Genomic DNA, 22,818 nt, shown 5'->3' with positions numbered 1-22,818 from the left:
ATTCACGAGTACAAGATCATAGATACAGTTCGATTGCACGGTGATCAATGTATATTATGGTAACTTTTAATTTTATAATATCTATATAAATATTTTTCTCTACAAATTTAGTTAAATTTAAACTACTTTAACTTAAAACCAACTAGCTTTAAAAAAACTTAAAACTAACTAAATATCTTATATTTCAGGACGGAGGAGTATATTTAATCTTCAAAACACAAAATCTAGGCTCAAACCGAGCAACCTCATTGGGCTGCGTCGCCGGCGAATACCAGCCACTAGATACTCCGATGCGTTAGATCGGACCGTCGGTCCATCCGTCCATGTTCTCCGCTCAAGCACTCTCGCAACATTCCGTGACCAGGCATGACCAGGCAGGCGAGCAACTCGTCTCGTCGTTCCCTGTCAGCCCTCCTCTTCCCAGTGGCGCATGAACGGTGGCCCACGCTGCGCTCGCAGCGGTTTCGTGATTTGTTATGCTTGCCCACGGCCGAGCTCTGGCCATCGCGGCGCTCTTGGATGGCTACCAGGAGATACTTCTGCTTCTCTTCGTATCTCGATATATCGCCATGTTGCGGGCGAATTTAGGTGTGGAGCAGCCGCGGCGGCAGCGTAGCGCTGACAGAGGCGCGAGGCCACTTGGGAACGTAACAATTGAGGCAAGGCGTGGGGCATCACCGTTCAAACAGTAGCTGCTCAGCAAGTGCTCGATCAGTCAAATGTCTGAGAGACGCATCTTTACTCTTGAGCTCTTGGAATTACTACCACGGACACTGCTGGTTTGGTGCCTCTCCTGTTTGCAGGCACTACAGTGTGCTGCTCTAGGAAGCATGGCGTAAGCAAAAGCAACTAGGCACTGGCCAATCCGCCAATCCTCTCTTTTGCTACGGGCTTGTGTCAAGAAGATGAATAGTTGTTGAGGCATGTTAACACTTGTGCATTCAAGTAAGTTTCCAAATTAGTAGAAAAATAATGGTAGATCTTAAAATCCCAAATCTTGTCATGTAGCTTTACTAAGTGCCACTCTCCAATCTGAAATCACCAACCTGAACGTATTTATTAAGCATGAGACTGCAGCTGCGTGAATAGGCTCATCAGCAAGAGCAACACACCGGCAACGAACTGCTCGTCCGTGAAGGCCACTGTGGAGGTTCCATTGGAGCTGATCAAGTGATCCGGACGTGGCCAAGGTCGTTGTCTCGCCTCGCACCTGCTCGTGGCCTCACTCCAGAACTCGACCGCTCCCGCCCCCTCGCCTCGCTGGAGCTCGCGGCCGCCATTGCCGCGTGTCCACGATATCCCGAGCATCCCCCCGCCCTCCTGCAGCGAGCGCCACCGGAGTGCAGGACAAAACCACATCCTGGTGGTGTCCTGGACACAGAAAACAAATTATCATTGGCCGGCATCAAAGATGGCCGCGTCCGCGTCCAGGGATTTCTAGTTGATACTATGTCCAAGCAATTTTTAAAACAGGACAAATCCGAGCGTGGCACATTTCACTGTACATGTGGCTGTCCCAACGCACGGCAGCCACAAGCACCAGAAAGCGCGAGCTCATGGGCCCGTTCGCCAGAAAACCATGTGGATAAAACTTTTCCGGCTGCCGGACGACTTGGCACCCCTCATTTGGTAACCATGGCGCGCACATCCCGGCCCTAAATATAGACACTGCTCTGTGGGCCCACGTTCCTGCGGGCCCCGTAGGTCGGTCAGAGTAGCCTGGATCAGGTCGGCGTGCAGATTACTGCCCGTGGTGTCAACCGATTTGGACTCGCAACTCGCAATTCCAGCACGATTTGGACGTCATCTCCTTCCTCCCATCTCCAGTCTCCCCACCCTCTTCCGCCGCCGTCCCAGCCGCCGCCGCCGCGGCGAAACCCTAGGCCCCGCTGAGCAAAGCCCACGCGGGTCGCACTGCGATAACTTCTCAGGAGATGGAGTACAGCGTCGCCTCTCACGGCGCCCTCCTCGCCGCCGCGCCGCTCGCGGGCCAGCGGCCCCGTCTACCCCTCTCGCCGCCGCCATCACCGCCGTCTATTCAGGTTGGTTTTGTACTCGTGCCTGCGTTGTGGTGTGTGCACTGAGATGCCCCCTTTATTTGTGGATTCGTCGAATCTGGCGATTGATCAGGAGTGGAAAGTGAGGAATTTTGGGAGAAGAGGAATATGAGGTGTCATTGAAGTGTTTTCACTCCTTTATGCACATGTGTTTAATAATCTAATATGTAGTGCTTCCTGGTGCAGATCCAGAATCGTCTTTATTCCATATCGTCACTCCCACTAAAGGCTAGGCCAGTGAGAAGATGCGGAGCTTCTCTAGCAAGTAACTACTCGTACGTGATCTTCCTGCCAACTGCATCTGTCGTCGTGGAGATTTGCTTGCATTGAATTATCCATGGGTGTTTTGTTGGTGTCTTGATTAAGTAAAGAATAACCTTCTGACAGCATGACTCTTACTGCTTAGCAGGCAAACATCTGAAATAGTTGATTTGGACTGGGAGAACCTTGGTTTTGGGCTTGTGCAAACTGACTACATGTATATTGCAAAATGCGGGCAGGATGGGAAATTTTCCGAGGGTGAATTGGTGCCATTTGGACCCATAGCACTGAACCCATCTTCTGGAGTCCTAAACTATGGACAGGTTAGTAAGGGTTATAGAACCATTTGCTTCATAAATTCTCTTGTAGATTCGATTAGTTGATGATTATGGAAAGATAACCTTTTGAAGGCATAAATTCTCTATGGTTGCAGTAAAATGATGTGGAGATTCTGATTTGTAGGGATTGTTTGAGGGCCTAAAGGCATATAGGAAACCTGATGGGTCCATCTTATTATTTCGCCCGAAGGAAAATGCTTTGAGGATGCAAACTGGTGCTGAGAGGATGTGCATGCCTGCACCTTCCGTCGAGCAGTTTGTTGATGCTGTAAAACAAACCGTTCTAGCAAATAAGAGATGGGTTAGTTCATTGCTAGAAAGTCTGGATAATTCCGTAGTGTTTTAAATCATTACTCATGTTTTGATTGGTTCATGAATATCTTATACTTTCAGGTGCCTCCTACTGGTAAAGGTTCTCTGTATCTTAGACCCCTACTTATGGGAAGTGGGGCTGTTCTTGGTCTTGCACCTGCTCCTGAGTATACATTCATTATATTTGTCTCCCCTGTTGGCAACTACTTTAAGGTTGGTAGAGTTTTCTTTAAAACACATGCTTCCACTATTTTCGTAAGATATTTGACATAAACAAATAATCATTAGATTAGGTAGTGACATAGTCTTACAAACTGCAAACTTGTGCTACATGCCCTGTGGCAACTGCGCTGTGATATAGAAGTTATGCGAAACTAGAATTATGGTTATTGTGGAATTGTTATTAGTTGATAACATATGGAATTATCAGGGGATCAAACTTAGGAGTGTTTGTTAAATACGTTCGCTGGTTTCTGCAGGAAGGTTTGGCACCGATAAATTTGATAGTTGAAGACAAGTTTCATCGTGCCACTCCTGGTGGAACTGGATCTGTGAAGACCATTGGAAATTATGCTTCGGTAATTCTGCTATACTACATTGTTGTGCAAGTTATGGAAGCTACAAGACTGCTATTTCTTGAGCTTTGCTCTCTGATACTTTCTTGCTTACCTCCAAATGTGACGATTTTGTGCTTAAAATATTCAAAGGAAAAGAACATGCCAAGGAGTTGATTGAATAGAATGTGTGATAAGAAGAATTATTGATCGCTGCCATGCTGTGGAATGGTAAAAGCTGAAGCTCAGATGGAATAATGTCAGGGAGTCATGGGGAGATTTCCTAAAAATGAAACAATGCAACCCAGATAATATACATTCCATGCATCTTGGCTACTGAAACATATCGCATTTCCTTCCACAATTTTTTATGAAACTGTAGCCAGTCTCATGGATAGTTGTTATCTATTATATTATTGTTAATTTAAATGATACATTAAATATCCTTATATTATACCAAGTGACTTTAAAGCATGTTTTCTTGTCATTGCATAGGTGTTGATGGCACAGAAAATTGCAAAGGAGAAAGGTTATTCTGATGTTCTCTACTTGGATGCGGTTCACAAAAAATATCTTGAAGAAGTTTCTTCATGTAATATTTTTGTTGTCAAGGTAAGATTGTGATATCTGCTGCACCTTTTATTTCGTATTGAAGCTTAATGAACAAAGTCTAGTAATGAGTTTCAAGTTCTGCAAGCTACTAGTCAGACAAGCTAATGTGTGTCAGCAACGTTAGATGGCTTGAATCTGAAGTGTTTCTGTCTTGAAAGTCATTCTTGTCAAGAAACATCTCTTTCATGAGAGTGTAGTTGATATTCACATCTATTGGTGTCTCAAGTGTGCTCTTGCAGTAATGTAGGATAAGAGATTTTTGCACCACGTCGTTTTTATCGAGACCTCAGTCTTTCTGACTGAACATGCTACCATGCATAAGCCTTTTGTCGCTAATCACCTTAATGAAAACCAGAAGAATGTCTGTCACACATTGATTGTGGATTGTTCTACAGTCAAGGACTACTTTGAACACAAAGATAAAGGTTTTCTCATGCAAGAATGGTATGGCTGTTCAATAGTATGTAGTGCCACCTGGTTGAGCTCTATTCTCTACCTAATACATTCGGCCAGACTTGGCTGCTTAGCACATTGCAGGATTATATTGTCACTGTTGTTGTGTGCTTTTGAATGTCCTGCTCAACTTGTGTTTGAAAAGCATATAAAAACTACTTCCTGCTTTTGATCGAGGATATCCAGTTCAGCAATTGATTATGCATGTCTTCTACCAGGGCAATGTTATTTCTACCCCAGCAATAAAAGGAACAATATTACCTGGCATCACAAGGAAAAGTATAATTGATGTTGCTGTGAGCAAGGGCTTCCAGGTAAATCACCTGTCAAACCTATGATTCCAACAATGAGATGGTTAAGTATCAGTGTGTTATGTTGAGGATAATCATTTGCCTGTTATTATAACTTCAGTGCCTTTGCTTTAATAACTTGGCACTAGCTTTGGACCTGAAGCAGTGAGCTTAAGTGTGCTAAGAGCATCTCCAGTAGATTACTCATCTCCCATATCCTATATATTTTCTCTCTCCATTGCCAATAGCACTTTTTGTATTTTTGGTAGTGAGTGCCACAGCAGATTACTCAATGGATAGGGTGCAGGGAGGAATCCCCCTACATTTGAGCAAGAGGGAGGTGTGTTTTGGCGACCGCCAAAAATTTTTTGGTATTGGCGATGGAATTGGTAATCTGCTGGAGCACCTCCCATTACCAAAAGAACAGTTTTTTGGTATTGAGGAGAGAGATGAGTAATCTGCTGGAGATGCTCTAACTAGGTGCCTGGGTCATATATGAACTGTCACTGACAAGTATTGATTATGTTCTCAAATGGTTGGTGCAATCTTAATTAATGTTTTCTCATTTATTCGGAAGGTTGAGGAGCGGCTTGTGTCAGTGGATGAATTGCTTGATGCTGATGAAGTGTTTTGCACGGGAACTGCTGTTGTAGTGTCTCCTGTTGGGAGTATAACGTATCAAGGGAAAAGGTGAAACATACATCTCTGCTTGAGAGCTGACTTTTTAACTGAAATATTTGTTTAGTTGCATCAAGTTTAAATTGTGCCTAACAAAAATTAGCTGACACCCATATCATGTATAGTTCCTTGAATACATGACCCAAACTATTTAATGTGCTCCTTATAAACCATATGATGGGCAAGCACCCCAGCAATAGTTGCTTTATGTTCTACTCCCAATCATTTTGTTTACGATCAGTTATTTATATCATATACTGGGAATATTGGTGGTAGGGATATTAGCCTCTCTGGACCTAGTTTCACTTTGCATTCTTCACCCCATTTTTGTTACTACATCCAATGAATTTCATCTTGCAGGGTGGAATATGGGCACCAAGGTGTTGGCGTCGTGTCTCAGCAGCTGTATACTTCACTGACGAGTCTCCAGATGGGTCAAACAGAGGACTGGATGGGCTGGACTATGCAACTGAACTAGCATCAGGCCATTAGCATATCGAATCTGCCTTCGTCGCATAGATGGGTTTGCAAGATATCCATCTAGATCAATGATATGGTCATAAGTAGCTCTGTACCCTTCAGTTTTGTAGCATCGATCGGAGTGTAGCTCCTGCTATATATTCCGTAGGTATTGGTGCATGGCGTCAGCTTAAACTATAATTGCGTGTACCCTTCAGTTCTGTTTTCGGACTAGCACTGCAGTGACATAAAAAGAATCATATACTGTGTAATCTACATTGGGATTCGAAAAGTCATGGCGTTCAACTTTTAGCAACCTGTATATACCGCTCCATTGAGAATTGGAAGCAGACCTCGTCCTCAACCGTGAAGTCGTGCCTGCTATGGTCTTGAGCGGATTTGGCCCGACCACGAAAAAGTTTTACCTCATTTCAGGCCAGACTAGGCATCGCAACAGCCTGGGAGCGGTTTTTTTACATGTACTGGAAAGAAGAGGAAGGATCTCTTCCGTCTGGTTCGACGTGCACGAATTGAATTTTAAAGTGACCATGGTATCAAGGTCATGTTACTCTAAAAAAAAAAGGGGTCATGTTTGGAGAGCTCCCAAGTTGATTATGACGGGAGCTCTGCCAAATTGTGTTTCGATAAGAACCGTTTGTAGGCTATGTGAAGTGTTTCTTATAAATGAACCAGGATGATAGGAGCTAGGAAAACTAGCTTATTCCTATTAACTTATCCCACAAATCAGTTCATCCATAGGGGTTTATCAGGAGGAATCTTTTTCAGCCATATTAATCACTTCTCTCTTCCTCGCAAAAAACTATATAATCGCTTCTCTCGAAAATCACTCGTCCTAGAGAGAAAAAAAAAAAGGTGTCAAACGGGCCCAAGTGACCTACGAACGTATTGGATTCGCTATGCAGAACTATCAGCCAGGCCCAAACTGAATCATGCGTCTCTTTCCAACAGGCGCGTGGCCCAGCTCCAGCACGAGAAAATCACCTCCTAGCTCCAGGTCCTGTATTCAAGACGCGTCTCCATTCTCAAACGAACAAACAAGTCCGCACACGTCGCATCAGAATTCAAAACCCAGAAGAATGGTGGAGCCGCGGCCGTGCACGGCCGCCTCCGATCCCGGGCACCGCGCGGCACCGGCTCCGCCCACCCACCCACCAAACCGGCCACCGCGCGCGCTAGCAAATGGAGGAATGCTTTTACTCCTCCATGGACTTCGCTCGCGCCGTCCATACGCGCCTGTCCGTGTTCTCGCGGGCGCGGGTAGGTTCGACGGCATGCCTAACAGCATCACCAAGCTACCAGCTCACGATAAACTAATACGTCTCGAGCCGTGTGCGCCTCACGCGTCTGTCTTTTTTTTTTAAAAAAAATAAAGTACGTTGGCGTGTCATAACGGTATAGCACTCTGGTAATGGTGTGATTGCTTCATCAGGAGTCGTCAACATGTAACATGTTGCAAGCACAAGGAAGGTGCTATGCTACCATGTCATTCTAATCCCCGCAGAACTCGCTTCGCTACTAGAGTACCAGTGGTATGTTTGATCTGGTAACTGGTAAGGTTGCCTTGGTTTGGGAACAGGGACGATCCCGATCCTACCCAACTCGGGTGACAAAGGCACAAAGCCGTCGCGTCCCACGGCCCCATTCAACGCGCACGCGAAGGATAGGAACCTGGCGACCGAGAGGAAAGGCAATAGTCAGCAGACACGGAAGGTACGGCGTCCAGCCATTTGACCTGTGGATGCAAACTACTCCATGTACGCCCGATGGGGGAAGCCACAGCACAGGGCATCATCACGTGATCACCCTTCCGGCCGGCACTCATCCGGCCCGCCGCGGGGCATACGATTTCCGTTTCATCTCGAGACAGAGGACAATAAAGACATTCAGAGCAAGTGCCGTAGCACAGCAGTAACACAATCATCCGCATAAACTGCACATGCCACAAGCCTTCCCACCATCTTAACTTTTTTTTTTGCGCGCCGCAAAGACCGTGAAAAAGGTTGGCAATTGCTGACACGCACGAGAAGACACACTTGACATCGCCTCGGAATAGCATCAGTGCTCGAAACCCGAAGCCTGGCATGTAGCCGATCGAGGTCGTATCCAAGGGGACAGGCACTGCACTGCTGCCACAGTACTGGCCGCGGCTGCGTGCTCCGTTTCTTCGGTGGCAAGAATTTATCGAGTGAAAGAGCGGCGAGTGGGCGTGGTCATGATTCAGGGCCCTATGCAGGACAGACATGAATACATATGATGGCGCCTGGCACGCACGGAGATAAATTTGCCTGCTCTGACAACCTCTTTACTCCGTTGTCACCCTGCCAGTCACCCCGTCGCCAGTTCAAAGCAATACCCAACGAGGCGGCGAGCAAAGAAACTTTTACCGTTCACAGTTGGATGCTTATGAAATTCAAGGGGTAAGTCTAGACGTGGGCGCTAATTCGCGTGTTCCCTTTGTAAACTAAAAACAGTGCTCCCTCCACAACCACAAGGATCGCAAGAACTAATGAAGCAGTAATGGCCAAAAGGTCTGATGCTAATTGCCACCAGCTGTCCTCTCAAGAGGCTTAAGCACGCCCAACCTAATTGGACAGCCAAGAAAAAAAAAGATGGAGGATAGGGTATCTCCAGGAGCGAGTTAAAGTAGCCTGTAGGTGCAGTACCAGCCAGCCCCCAATATCTAATCGAGAAAGTAAGCGCCAGCACTAAATTTCGAACACGGCGTCGCGCCGAGTACGCAATCGTGTGATGCCAGGGGGGAGAACTCGGGTGGCCGGTTTGTCTTTGGTCCCGAAAGCGCGACCCATGATTTGGCCGGTTTGTGTACGTGAGGGTGAGGCCAGCCACAGAGTCCAACCCCGAAGCCGTGGCGACGAAGATGAGGCCAAAAAGTTTCCTCGGCCTGACACGTCACGGCACATGAGCGTCCCCGAGCTCGCACCAGGCATCACCATCCCCGTCACGGTCCATCCCTTCCTTCCGTAGGACGCAAGCGACGCTGTGCATTAGCAAGATCGCAGCTGATCAGCGATGGTATTGCCAGAATGATGCTAGCTAAATCAAGCCGCTGACGTTCATAGGGTGGAGGAGAAGATCAAGTCGCTGACCTAACCCGTGGACTGCGGTGTCGTGGCACATCGCGTGCGGCCCCCTGGCAGGCGGGCCCGGCTCCTTTCTGAATCGGGCTCGAGTTGTAAAGTGGGAGAGAGGAGCAGGCAACTGCTAGGCCCACGCCCAGTAGATCCCATCGGAACCACTGGCCCCTGTCCGGTGCCGAATAATCAGCGCTGTTCTTTTTCCTGCGAAATGAGCTGTCTCGCCTGTCACTAAACACATATCTTAAGCCAGCGCGGGGAATTAGAAGTGTATCATTGTTTGGAGCCTTGAGCGGCCTGCTAATATAAAGCAGCGTATTTGATCTGTGTCAAGGGCATTTCGTTGGAAATCTTCTCATGATCGTACTCATTACTAGCTCGTGGATCCGACACCTCCCACGGAAGCGAACTCTCGACGATTGGAGGCCAGGCTGCGTGTCTCTTTCGGTCTTTCCTGGACGAACAACCAGTGGCTTTGTGATGGACAGGTAACAAACTTTCGATTGCCACTACTCGTTGTCGATACGCGACTCTCAATCTAGCGCATCGAGCCAAAAAAAAGTTGCGCTAAATCTCCATCTCGACACCTGACAGATGACACGGGCGGCTTCTCTGAGGCTCTTCCCGCCATGGCCATAAAAAATGAATTGATTCTGTGAACATAATATGATCTATATTATTATTATTATTACTATCCCTCCAGAAACCACCTCATTATGCCCGTCCTTTTTCCTGTGTGTCCCCATAGGATTAATTCCGGCATCGACGCCCAGGCTTAGCACGCAACCACGAACCCCGGTTAGGTGACCTGATTGCAGCCATCGCTTACCTCCTTTTTTTCTTGCAAGTGGAAAAAGGCTGGCGCACTTGCCGAAAGTCCATTAACCTACTGGTGCGACGGGATGGCATGTGGTGGGCTGCTGTAGTGGTGCCGTGGCCCGCCTGCCCTGCCCTGTTCCCCTGGTGCGCTCCGCTCATTCCTCCTCCCACAAAGCAAAGCGAAGGGGGAAGAGAAGGGGAGAAAAGGAGAAAGAAAAGAGTAGCAAAGCAAAAGCAAATGCGATACTGACCAGGACCTGGATTAGGCTACCTTACCGCGGAGGAAGAAAAGCCTCCGATTCCTTCCGTCCTCGCGGAAAGGATGGACAGCTCAGGGCTGCGGGCTCCGGCGCCTACTCACATGGCCGGGGAGATGCTGTGAGGGCTGAGTAGTTTTGGATGGGTGTTCGTCCTTGTGGCTTGACACATACCCAACGTTGAAGCTTGGCTCCATGATCTCTGAATCCCCGTCAGGTAGGCTTGTTGCTTGGAACTTGGAAGGTTTAGCTGCTGCTGGGTCTCTGTCTTGGTTTTGCACGTTTTTTTTTTGTTAGCTATGATTTGTATGAAACTTTTCTTTTTCATACTTGTCAATCTTGTGAGCGTAGGTGGCAGATCGATGTTGTAGCTGGGCAAGTGGTTTTAAATTTGTTGGGAATTTTTTTTTGGGAAAGATTGGGGGTGTCACCTAAGTAATGTTTTGATAGGGCTGCATCAAATTCTCTGCGTCTGTATTTGGAAGTTCCTTTTTGCCCTCGTTAACTGTTCAATTGATTAGCTGGATTGATTGCTTAGAAATTTATCAAGAGTAAAGACAACAGAAGTTTGGTACCTGGCATCGCAGGTTTCTCAGGCCAGCTGTTTGCATTGCATCCATCCCCCTTGCTCTGAATCTCTCATCCTGCAAAAGTTCAGCTCTTCCGTTTGAGTGTTTGGCATCTCCGGATAAATTTGTGCCCTGTCTGATGACTAATTTTCATTTAAGTGCAGTCTTCATCCGGTCCAACTGCTGGTGATCTCCCCCTCATGAACTGAGCAATCAGTAAAAGAAACAAAAGGGTCATTTCTGCTAGAGAGCGAACAGATCATCAGAAATGGGAAAACAAGGTCACCGGAGGTCTGCATCACAAGACGAGGACAATGTGGGCTGTGTGTGGGGTCTCATGCGCATGCTTTATTTCCGTCGTGACCCCAAGTTCTTGTTGGATTCCAAGCAATTGGGCGGGAGGCATGCATTCCGGGAGATCAATGGTAAGTTTTCTTCCCTAGTAGACTAGGGTTATTATAACAGCATAGGCATATCTATTTGAGCTCCACTTCAAGTCTGTAAAAAATGTTCAATAACTTCAGATGATATCATTCCATTAGATTCACTTCATCTTCCATGAAAATGCCACAATATGCTATTACTATGTTTTTGTTTGCTATTTGGATTGGGTTGTTTCAGCAGATTATATTGACACTTTATAAGTACAACCTGCACAGCTAGCAGCATGGATCGATTCATGAACTACTACAGTAATTGAGAGAATTCCTAAAGCTATATAAGACCAAACATTGCATCTGACTTATGATCTAGAATTAGCCAATGTACGGTATGTTTTTTGTCAACTTGGGTGTTGGCAGACAATTATCTGATGATGGGCCATGTATTTGTGCAGAGATAGGGCAATCGACAAAGAGGTCCAGGGATTTTGATGGGATAGAAGAAGATGGTGTAAGTTGCATGAACTAACATGTAGCTGCTCAAGGAGCAAATCCACCTAGTTATATCTTTAATCATTACCATAATCTATTATACACAGGGGTTTAAAATTTTAACAGTTTAGACTGCATTTTTGCAACAAAGCAAACACTGTAAGAAATATCTGTAATTCATCAACAGTGAGGCAGTGAACCACCAATGTTGATTTGGCTTGATATCTAGGCCAGTTCTTTGATTCAGTGTTATGCTTGAGGGGCTTCATTATCAAAACTAGCTCGATTAATTTTATTAAGTGACCACTATAGTTTCTAATGCGTCGCAGTATGTAGTTTTCTTCAATATAGCATCTGAGCATTTTTACTATTTCTTTCTCAGAACATAGAAGAATGCACTTTCCAGAAACCAACAGTCAAAAACCTTATGGAGGATGAATTGAGGAAAGTAGAACTACTGAAGAAAATTCCAAATGATGAAGTTCAGAGAAGATTAGCTGACCTGGAAAATGGTGTCTCTCTTGATGAGAAACCAGAGCATATAAATAGATTAACAGATAACTCATGTCACCAGACTGGTGTCTCTACGGCTTTAACTCCATCAGTGGATTCTGAGGTTTTGAATCATGCTGAAGAATATGATCTTGAGTCTGTCCTGGCAGATTTCCTAGGTGAAATCTATAGTTGCCACAATGAGTGCCCACACGGTGATTGCAAGGATAAGAATGAACTGTGTCCTTCACTGAAGTCCCTAATCCATAAAAAGGTCAATGACTTGAATAATCTTCCTCGCAGTATGGGTCGTGGGCAATCTCAAGAGAGCAATGATGGAAAACTATCTGAGCAGAATAATCTTTTTAACACCATGGCAGCTCAATCCAAACAGTTCAAGGATGCATTGGAGATACTGGGTTCAAACAAGGAACTTTTCCTGAAGCTGCTTCAGAAGCCAAATCCTCAAATAGTAGACAATATCCAAAAGCACCAAAACAATAAGGTGGCTTCTGGATTAGAGCCCAGTAACATTCCTGGACAGACCAATTTTGGAGGGAGAGTAGGCTCAAATCAGCATCTGTTGGCTACAAAAGAGCAGGCTAAAGAGAGAAAATATAAGTTCTTCTGGAGGAAGGGTAAATCAAATAGAAGCCAGATGCCTGAGGCAACTATCGGACCTCAGACAGTTAGCAAAATAGTTATTCTAAAGCCAAATCCAGAAAGACGGATTCATCAAAAAGCCATTAGTAGCGCAAGACCTTTACATCAACAACCGTCTACATCGCATGTTCCTGAATGCAGTGGAAGGGAGGCCTCAAAGTTTTCTATTAAGGAAGTCAAGAAAAGATTCAGAATTGTGACTGGTGAGAGTAGAAGAGAGAGAAATTTGGCACCTGCAGAGGACCTTGGAAGAGATCCACGTAGGCATAAAGACTCTGTTATTGCAATTAAGAAGGATTTTAGACATGTCCCAGAAGGGAGCTTGGCAGACACATCTGCATCAAGTTTTAAGAACAGCATCATACCTTTCAACAGCAGTAAGCAAAAGCAACAAAATAGCAGCATAACTGAAATAAATGTTCGTACAGTACCACAAGGTGAATCTATCTTCTATGAGCAGGCCAAGAAGCATTTATCAGAGATGCTAAAAGATAATGACCGATCTGTAAACTATCCAGCAGTTCAAGTTTCAAAATCCTTGGAAGGAATACTTTCTGTCCCTCATTGCAATGCGTCAACCCCTAGGAATAGCCCAAGGGAAAAGGGTTGCCTTGAACTCTCACCTGAAGAGACAGATGGTTGCCTTTCATGCAAGGTTGAAAGAGAAGAATGCACACAAGAGAGATGCCAATCACAGGACGACATGGGAAGCATTGCATGCTGTACTAGTGCGGCAGTTGATGATCAGGTGACAGTTCAGGAAGGATACTGCATGAATGAAGCAAACGAAGGTAATTCAACTGATGCTATGAATTGTGCACGTTCCTTTTCTTATAATTGAATGGTGCGTGTTTATTCTCCGCATACAAGTAACATCAGAATTTTGGACAGGACTTCAAGATGTTTCTGATGAGCTGGACAACATGTACATTGAAGGACTTGACAAATTGGACTGCAGTGAAAACATTTGCAATATGCAGTCTGTTCCAGAAGAACAAAGCATAGATGATATACATCAGGTAAGCTCAAATAAATGCATGTTGTCGGTTTTTTGTGATTATTATTTTACATATATCATGTTTCACCTAAAGGAAATATTAGAAGAAACAAAAGAAGAAAAAGAACATGCTGAAGTGACCCCAGACTCTCCTGAGAGCATGGTTGAAAAGTTGGAACAGCATGAGCCGGAAACACCAGAACCAAGAGCATCAACCAAATTAGTCTCAGATGGTTCTTCTGAGCAAAGCGAGGAAACACAAGAAAAGCCCAGTCCGGTATCTGTTCTTGAGTCATTCTTTGAGGATTTTGGCAGTCCTGACTGCATGAACAAGAAAGAATGTAAGTCCAAACAGTACAACTTAGTTGAACATTATTGATTATTCTATTGGCGGATACAAAATAAAATGATCTGCATATCTGTTTGTTTGTTTTTTGTGGCATACAGGTGAGTTGCATGAAGATCTCCAAAGGACCCTATGTTTCCCAGATGATGAATCAGATGTTAAGGTCCTCTGGGAGGACAAGAATGTCAGATTAGATTACATAAAGTTGGTGCTAGAGCTCTCAGAATTATGCGCAGAACAAAATTTAGAGGTATGGTACCTAGAGGATGAATTAATCAGCCCCTGCTTGTTTGAAGAACTACAGGATCAAGGTGATCAAACCGATGATCTGAAGCTTCTGTTTGACTGTATCTGTGAAGCTCTAACAGAGATCCAAGAGAGATATTTTAGACTCTCTTCTTGGTTATCTTTTTTAAGACATGACATACGGACACCTCCAATAGGAGAAAACCTCATCACAGAAGTTGATAAGTATGTCCATGGGTATATCCAATATAGTCTTCCCAGTACTCTAGACCAGATAATTAAGAAGGATTTGGAAGTTCAAGCATGGATGAACGTTAGGTCAAAGACTGAAGAGATCATTATGGAAATATGGGAGTTCGTATTGGATGAGTTGATAGATGAGGCTGTTTTTGATTTGTGGATTTGAAGTTCTGACTAGATCGCTTGTCGATGATGCCTTATCGTGAGTACAGTGAGTAGGTAGATACTGAAGTTTTCGTGCTGACAATAACCCATTCTACGTGGCAGAATAACATGGGCTGCTTCTAGTCTTATGTGTGTAACTGCAGCAGAAATCAAGAGATGCATGAAAGCAAAAGTTTCAGTTCTGCAAATCTCGGGGTTGTGCAGTTTGTGTGGATAGAGTTAGGCAAGGCCTGTCAGATTGCCACAGAACTCAGTCATGCCTCTGAAAAGCGAAGTGTATGGCAGTCTGAAGTGCATTGCAATTTTCCTCTTGTCCATTGAGAGTTTGTGTGCATATGTGTGAGGCTAACACTTTCTGCGGGATCAGATCACGCAAATTGTATATGTTTGTTTTGTGTGTAAATGTGCAAAAGTAATCATACATGATTAATCAAATAACACATTTTCTGTATGGTTAGAGCACTGTTTATCATTCCTCGTTGATGGATAAGCTGTATTTATAACCATTCACATTTGAAGTAAATGAACTTCTTCTACTTAAAGTATGCAGGGAAACAGGATCAGCTTTTCTAGGGGTATCAGGATATCCGCACTCCCAATTGTAAGATAGCTGAAAAGGAAATTAAGCAAATAAGCGCACAGACTGAATCAAATCAAGTGCAGATGAAACATCAGAAGCATCCCTAATAACTACTAGGCAAACACTTGGATCTAACAGTTTCAAAGGGTGCCACTGCCACCACCAAAAGTCCATAACAGTATAACACCGTATCCTTGTGTCAGCAGACACCACAACTTCGCAAAAAGCGTCGAGACGCTGGGACAAGCTCGTAGGCACAGTGCGCAGAATCCAGTTCGCACCGTCCTGAGATCGCCATGCGCAGATAGCGAGTCGCTGCGCGATCCCACATCCCCTCTAAATTCTCCCCGCACCATGCCACGCTACTCGGTTAAACCCTAATTTACTACGCGATCGCCCAGATTGCGTTTAAACCGCCGAAGAAAAATATAACGACGCATCATCCGCACCAAAAGGATGCGTGGTTCCCCGAAAGATTTGAGCCCGGTGACCCCAAATTGGAATTTTAAGCAAAGGAAATTGGCCACTACGAACCGAAAATCTCCGCGAAATCTCCTCATAGACTAATCCGAGGCCACCAGGTCGAAATGCCGAGCGGATTTGAAGTTTCCAACAAAGTGATCGGATGCTGCGATCTTCGGAAGAGCAAACGCATCGGAGACGTGGGGGGATGGGGATGGATCAATTCACCTCTCAGCCTGCGGTCGGCGCGAATAGGCGACGAGCACGAGTTCCTCCCCGCTCAGTTTCGCCGCCGAGGTTCAGGGGCGCGCTATATCGAAACGGAGCCAAACAGTGGCAGACCGTCAGAGGAGTGTGGCGTCGAGAATTTTTACAAGGATGGATCCAGCCCGTATGGCCCAACTATGAATAAGATGAGATTTGTAAAAGGGGCCGTTTTCTTGATCTAGCCCGTCCGTCCATGCCAGCACATGTTTTTTTTTTGTTACGGAAAATTGAAAAACATGTCACTTGAATTTCAAGATTCCACCCTATAAAAGTTGCTTTGAAAACTAATTGAAAGTTCAGCACCATTTTCTTCAGTCTTTCTTATTTCTGACCAAGCCTGTTCAACGGACACTGTGAGCCTCCTTTTTTGTGCCTTTTCTCAGGACAGCCCATGGATGGGCTATGGGCCGTGGAGTACTTGCATTGTTAGGTATCGTGCTGAATAAGACCAAACTGAACTGATTGGCATTCAATTTCAAGAAGAGTACATGATTTTGTAGGTATGGTTATGTTGTTATATACATTTGTATGCTTGCATTTTCTTTTTCTAGAAAGGAGACAGGTCTTCAACACATGCAATGCAACTATAAAATGAGGCATTGAAGCATGTATATATTGAATCACGACAACATCAAGCAGAATGCATCGCCATGTGAAATGCAATGCTGCAAAAGTGGATTGTTGAACGTATCCAAAACATGCAGGAGTTGTTAACGGGACAAGATTCCATCCGCTGGCGCCTGGCAGCCAGGAACCCTGCACCAGTGCTTCTGAAGGATCAGCATTTGAAACCATGGCAAATTGACAGGACCATGAGTAGGATCACCACGATGACGACGGCGAGGGTGACGGTCAGCCAGATCTTCTTGTTCCGGTACCATCTCCTGGGCGCGCCTAGCTGCCTGGAACCACGACCCTGCAAGAACGAACCAAACAGTTTCCATCATCCCTGTATTTTCAGACTTGCCTGGCATTAATTGAAAACAAAGGTAATTCTCTGACACAGGTATGCCACTGAATAAAAACCAAGCTGAACTGATTATGAGACATGGAATTAGATGTCTCATCTCTTCATATGGATATTCTTTCGGTTTTGACAGACGGTATACTGATCACTGGAACAAACTCAAGCTAAACAGAACACTGCCGGACAGAGACTGAAGTGAGATTTCTAGCAAGGTATCAAAGGACCAAGGTGATCTGCAGTAACTCAACAAGATGCACAAATTGACCAAGGTCGTTCAGGGGATACTGTCACCTGCTCAATGTTGTCCATACTGGACTTTTCACCTTGGGCAGCCTACTATCTCCTTGAATAGCGTTGATCATATATAGTAAGGCCAGCGGAATCTGCCGGCTGGCACGGCTTGATCGTATCCTGCATCCACATATAAGAAGTCGTAGAAACCTGCTGGCCGGGTGGATCAATCGAAACCCTGCAAATGACTACATGTTTCCTTTTGTGGTGCAGTTAAGTTACCAGCCCAGACATTACAAACACACGAGACATGAGTACAAATAGGCGGAACCTTAGGAATCATCGAAACTTTTTCTATTTTAAGTTGTTAACTCGGTGTGTATGTGCAAGCAGATGCAATTTTGTGGCTACGGGACTGACTAAATTTTATTAAAACTATGGGTGTGACTACGGGACTCGCATTTCATAAGTTATTTTTAAGTCAAAATATAGCCAACATATTATTTTGTAGATTTAATTAAAAACACGATGTTTAGACGGATTTGTAATATGACAGACGGTTTAGCGAATATTGTCATTTAATCTAAACCAGAACGCTTTTGAAGCATCCAACCAATAGGTGACAAGCCACCTCTCTTTGGCTGTCCATGAGGGGCACGCAAACTGTGGTCGAGCGATTCGGCAGCCCAGGGCCCAGATATGCCCTCTCCCCCCCATACATCGCTGCCAAAGTTTTCTAGGCCAATATACAAATTTTGGCTTTCGTCCCAACTAGAGGCCGAAATAGCTGGGCAATGGCAAATTTTGGCTTACCTTATTGGGTCTAAAACCAAATATGTCACACTGTCACCTAAAATAAAATGGCTGCCTATAGATCCCTAATCTGAAAAGGAAAAAAAAAAGGATCCTAGTATCCCATAGTCATGATGTGGTTTTCTTTGACGATTTGTCATGTAGGAAGGAAAATAACGACCAACTTACATGTGTAGTACTCTTCTGCATTTAATATTCAGCAAGATAACACGTGTAGTTTTCTGCTTATCCCCATGAATATCATCGACTAGTCTTGAAATTCAGTTCACCGTAATTTCAAAATGAAAAACTCTGATATGCACACGAGTTCAGTTTTACCAGACTGCCTGCTACCAAACTCTTAGTCTCATACAAGGGCTTAAAACAAAACATACTCCGTACACACATTCACTGTTGGTCAGACATACTCTGCAATCTGCATTCTTGCAAGCTAGACCTTACATTTTCTCTAGGTCAGCAAAACCACCCTAATACATCTACTGTTACATTCTTTTGCAACTTCACCAACAGTCATCTAAAACCTTTGCTGGGAAGCTTCAGTATAGGCTGAAGAGCTCAGGACTTCAGGTTATCACTTAGTTTCCTAGTCGACTTGTCGGCGAAAAGAACATCATCGATCCACGAAACAATGTTGAAAGCCAAGCTCTCCAACACCCTTGAGTAGCTCTCCAGGATTGCTTGCCCAACATCCTGCAAAAGAATCGGTCCATTTCATCCGATCAGGTCCGGAGCATAATTTCAGTGTAAGCAAGCATGTGCATTGTCTGCTGTATGAGCAGATGAATAAACAGAGGATGAGAATGCCAATACAATCCTGTGTGCTTGCCAATGTGATTATGGCCGCTTGGTTTCTATAGTTTACCTTATTGAACTGGATCTTGCTCGTGTCCAGAGTGGTCTGCGACAAGCCGGGAAATCGGTGCTTCAGGCAGAGCAGGAGGCTCTCGGCCCTGCTCGCCAGCGAAACGTTCTTGTCGTCGTCGTCGGCCGCGAGCTCCTTGACCTTGCTCCATGGTAACTTGCCGTGGCTCCCGCTAGCCTTGCGCCGCCACACGTACATGGCAGCCTCCACCCGGTCGGCCATCGCCAGCGCGTCGTGCTCCGACGAGATGTCGAGCGTGTCGAGCAGGAAGTCCGGCGAGAACTTGTCGGCGCCCAGCATGACGCGGTACACCGAGTCCCCCACGCTTGCCCTCCCACTCTGCGAACCATGATCAGCCAAAAGATTTCAGCAAGAGTGAGAGAGTGGAAGATTTGTGTACTGTTCCACTGACCACTGGGATGCCTTGTTTGTACCTTTGGGAGCACGGCCATGAAGGACTCGGGCACCTCCATATCGCTGAGGACGCCGCTGTTGATGGCGACGGCGGCCTTGTGGATTTGGTTGGCGCAGTCGCGCTTCTTCTGCAGGTCCTTGCACGCCTTCTCGGTGAGTCCGGTGTCCGGGACGCAGGGCACCGGCAGCCACCACTTGTCCTCGTTCCGGTGGACCGACTTCCTGAATGACGATGACATCGTCGACGACGACGAGGTGACCGAGCCGAACGACCTCGTCCCGGCGTCAGCGTACCAGAACTCCGCCTTCTGGAAGCTGTCCAGTATGTCCTGCACCATCGCGCATGCTTGAACCACTTCTGATTGAGAACAAGCAAAATCAATGGAGTAGCAATTGGGATCTGATCTTACAATGAGCATGGCATCGAGCTTCTCGAGCGCGGGCAGGTTGATGTAAATGTCCGATCTCGGTCTGGTCGCCATGACCTGCACGAACCACGAATCGATCGAATTTGATCAGGCATGTCGCGATGAAAACAGAGACTCCAAGTTTCCTGGAACTGAATCTTGCAGGAAGAAATCCATGGATAAACATGAAACGCAATGCAGCACCTCAACTTTGGTCCCATCGGGCAGGGTCTGCGTGGTGGGGTAGAACTCGACGATGTAGTCGCAGACGGAGAGGAGGCAGTCCATCTCTCTCCTCCACATCGCCTTCTTCCCCGCCGGCAGCGGCTCCAACTTGTGGCAGCTCCCGAACACCGTCGCTGCGACAACCAACGAACGACATGTTAGTACTGACAGATGAAGATGCCAGAACACGAATTGTTCCGAACTTTTGGCTCCGTTGCCGCGCGACGCGTGCATACCGTAGAGGTTGGTGATGGCGTTGGAGATGGCCACGGCGGTGCAGACGCCCTTGCCGCCGCCGGACATGTCCTCGCCGAGCAGAAGCTTCGAGAACCTCTCCTTCACCAGCTCCATCTCTGCGCATCCGAGGCCGAGTTCGCGTTAACCAAAGACGCGGCACGGTGACCGATCGATCTGTGTCAAGAATCGGCGTGACCGCCGTGGTCGTACGTACCGTCGTCGGTGGAGCGGCGGTCGAGCACGTCGGCGCGGGGCTTCATGCTGAGCCGGCTGAGCGACGCCGCGGCGGAGGCCGGGGACCGGTCGATCAGCTTGGCCATGGCGGCGGCCGACTCGAACGGCCCGCTGTGGTCAACGCTGCTGCACTGCTCCGAGAAGGACGTGGACACGTCGGAGACGGTGCGGCTGAGGTTGCCCGCCGTGTCGACGAGGCTCCGCGTCGACGGCGACGAGCAGCACCCGCCGCGCTCCCCAGCGGGCCCCGCCTCCGAGCTCTCGTCGGACACCGAGACCGACGGGCTGCTGTCCCTTTCCATGGCTTGCCTCCTCGCCTCGCACCTTCGCCTTCGCCGTCACGCCCCTTCCAGTTCGGTTCAGCACTGCACAGGACAAAGGCAACACGAGACGGCTTTATAAAGGCCTCGCGCAACTGCTGCAACGGGTACGACAAATCCATCGAAACGGGAGACGCCGGCGCACAAAACCAGAGATAATTCGCAGGTTTAAATTTGAAACCGCCCTGTCGCCTTCCAGCAGACGTATTTTTCAAAGCTTTCGTGCCTGAAGGGTCGAAGACAACGCTGAGGAATTTGGCGAAATGCCCCTGTTGTTTAGACCTGAGCTCTGCTGCTTTTGAGACGATCGCGATTTGAGCGGCGACTTCAGACTAAATCATGGCTATATCATGGCATGCAGATAAAGATGCAGAGCCATTGGAAAAAAGGATAAGACGGGGGAAAACAAAAGGAGGCATAAAGATTCAGATGCCTCTGCTTTTGAACCTTCTTTAGACGCAGGGCCAGTTTTCTTTTGGAATTCTGCAATGGCGCGCATGTCATCCTTTCTGACTTTCTCATCATCTCCCAGATGAAGGGTTGCGAAAACATGGAAAGAAACAAGCACGCCTTTCGTACTGCGAATGCCCGGCTGCTGCGAAGATGGAAACGAAACGAAAGGAAGGGGCCGGGGGATAAAGATGGCAAGCAAAAGACTGGCCCTTTCTCACCTTTCCTGATGCCGATTTGATTCCTACGCCAGTGGCGACCTTCTCCTTGGCATGCATCGGAGGCTCGCCAGATCTCTTCAGGGGTTGGTTCTGTCTCTCTGCTCCTGCGTCGATCTCCTCTGTTCTCTGAGAGAGACGTCCTGTCAGTCTCAGGGAGATGCAGCTTTGTCCTTGAGAAAAAGAAGATGATGATGATGAGGCGATGAGTGGGAGGTAAACGGATGTGCTGCTTCGAATCCGGTTTGGTTTTGTTGTGTTATCCTGGGCATGGATGGTGGTCGTGCCATAGGAGACGTTGGTGGTTTTATTTTTATTTTACTCGTAGCCGGCGTGGAATGGAAGTGTATGTTTAGAAAACTTGCGGCAAGATTGGGTTGCTTCAGGAACATGCGTGGGGGAGCCAGAGCATACGGTGTAGTATGTTATTGGGAGTCAACCCTGGATGGAGGACCCATTGATCTTTGATCCGAACAGTTGATTTGTTTGGAAAAATTAGTAGTATCCTTGCCTAATGGGCCCATGGCCCGCCTGTCAGCCGCATATTATTTGATGCAATTTTCCATTGCCCACATTTCCTATAGTGCTTTTCCACAACCTAGCACTAGTGCAATAGTTTGGTAAAAACTGAGAGATTTGGTAACCAAAAAGAAAAGGAAATGAGAGTTTGTTAAAGAAATCGGAGATCGCAATGATTGGGGGACAGGTTCGGTGGGCTGACGAGCAATCATGCACGGCCCGATGAGCTGTGCTGAAGAGAGGATTAGTTACGAAATGACATGACGGTGCGACGCAACGCCAGCGCGAACGAACCGTGCGAGAGGGGCAGGGTCCTGTCCCAGTCCCAGCACAGACGGGCTAACCACCGCAGCCTGCGCGGCAGGTCACCGGATGGCCTGCAATGCAAGTTGCGACCTGCGCTGGATCACGCGGCGCGGCGCGGCGCGCGGGTTTATGAGACGCGCGTGCGTGCGTTGCAAGCAGCTTTGCGTGCAGGGTGTCCAAGGCTAGTTCCTCCGCTGGAGCTGTGAACCCGTGGTCCGTGCGGTGCAGCCTCGCCGAACGCATGGGCAATTGAATTCCAACCAAATCAGAGGATAAAACGAGCGGTGTTTCTAATCCAAACTCAAACCGAGTTCGGTCGCATCGTACGATGGGTTTGGTTGGGTGGCTGGTTTTTTGTTGTTTTTTTTTTGGCAGAAAACAGAAACTAGGCGGGAAGGGTAGGGGTGGCTGGTGACTGCTTTTGAGGCTGCGGAGGCCGGAAGGCAGCGCGCGCGCGCACGGGCGGCAGGTGTGGGAGGAAGCGCCCGGATCCCCCGCACGTACGCGTCG

General features: G+C 46.8%; 3 protein-coding genes across 8 annotated transcripts; 2 read left to right on the top strand and 1 right to left on the bottom strand.

Moving 5' to 3' along the window:
- Positions 1 to 1,771: 1,771 nt before the first annotated feature.
- Positions 1,772 to 6,330, top strand: LOC112872594 (branched-chain amino acid aminotransferase 2, chloroplastic-like). 2 transcript variants are annotated; one of them, XM_025935648.1, is made up of 10 exons: positions 1,772 to 2,042; positions 2,244 to 2,332; positions 2,467 to 2,641; positions 2,781 to 2,957; positions 3,050 to 3,181; positions 3,448 to 3,546; positions 4,018 to 4,134; positions 4,806 to 4,901; positions 5,455 to 5,567; positions 5,916 to 6,330. In XM_025935648.1, exons 1-10 carry the CDS (start codon positions 1,935 to 1,937, stop codon positions 6,031 to 6,033), a joined length of 1,224 nt encoding a protein of 407 aa, XP_025791433.1. In that variant the 5' UTR covers positions 1,772 to 1,934; the 3' UTR covers positions 6,034 to 6,330. The 2 variants fall into 2 exon arrangements, with proteins under 2 accessions (XP_025791433.1, XP_025791435.1); XM_025935650.1 differs by having other exon boundaries at positions 1,882 to 2,042; positions 2,244 to 2,322.
- A 3,669-nt stretch (positions 6,331 to 9,999) lies between these two features.
- LOC112874675 lies at positions 10,000 to 15,263 on the top strand. Of its 4 annotated transcripts, none has more exons than XM_025938143.1 (7): positions 10,000 to 10,423; positions 10,935 to 11,200; positions 11,611 to 11,666; positions 12,030 to 13,593; positions 13,682 to 13,821; positions 13,894 to 14,140; positions 14,247 to 15,263. In XM_025938143.1, the coding sequence occupies exons 2-7, from the start codon at positions 11,044 to 11,046 to the stop codon at positions 14,795 to 14,797; spliced, it is 2,715 nt and encodes a 904-aa protein (XP_025793928.1). In that variant the 5' UTR covers positions 10,000 to 10,423; positions 10,935 to 11,043; the 3' UTR covers positions 14,798 to 15,263. The 4 variants fall into 4 exon arrangements, with proteins under 4 accessions (XP_025793928.1, XP_025793927.1, XP_025793929.1 ...); XM_025938142.1 differs by having other exon boundaries at positions 10,002 to 10,423; positions 10,940 to 11,200; XM_025938144.1 differs by having other exon boundaries at positions 10,007 to 10,423; positions 10,940 to 11,200; positions 13,694 to 13,821.
- A 3,165-nt stretch (positions 15,264 to 18,428) lies between these two features.
- LOC112875868 (rop guanine nucleotide exchange factor 3-like) lies at positions 18,429 to 21,655 on the bottom strand. 2 transcript variants are annotated; one of them, XM_025939870.1, is made up of 8 exons: positions 21,487 to 21,654; positions 20,476 to 20,860; positions 20,261 to 20,377; positions 20,004 to 20,158; positions 19,803 to 19,877; positions 19,413 to 19,721; positions 18,979 to 19,317; positions 18,429 to 18,806 (listed from the first exon to the last, which is right to left on the bottom strand). In XM_025939870.1, exons 2-8 carry the CDS (start codon positions 20,795 to 20,797, stop codon positions 18,672 to 18,674), a joined length of 1,452 nt encoding a protein of 483 aa, XP_025795655.1. In that variant the 5' UTR covers positions 20,798 to 20,860; positions 21,487 to 21,654; the 3' UTR covers positions 18,429 to 18,671. The 2 variants fall into 2 exon arrangements, with proteins under 2 accessions (XP_025795655.1, XP_025795654.1); XM_025939869.1 differs by having other exon boundaries at positions 19,413 to 19,877; positions 21,487 to 21,655.
- Between the last annotated feature and the right edge of the window lie 1,163 nt (positions 21,656 to 22,818).

This window comes from Panicum hallii, chromosome 9 (assembly GCF_002211085.1).
Source record: "Panicum hallii strain FIL2 chromosome 9, PHallii_v3.1, whole genome shotgun sequence".
In the NCBI taxonomy this organism is placed as follows: domain Eukaryota; kingdom Viridiplantae; phylum Streptophyta; class Magnoliopsida; order Poales; family Poaceae; genus Panicum; species Panicum hallii.
This window is presented reverse-complemented; position numbering and strand designations above follow the sequence as displayed.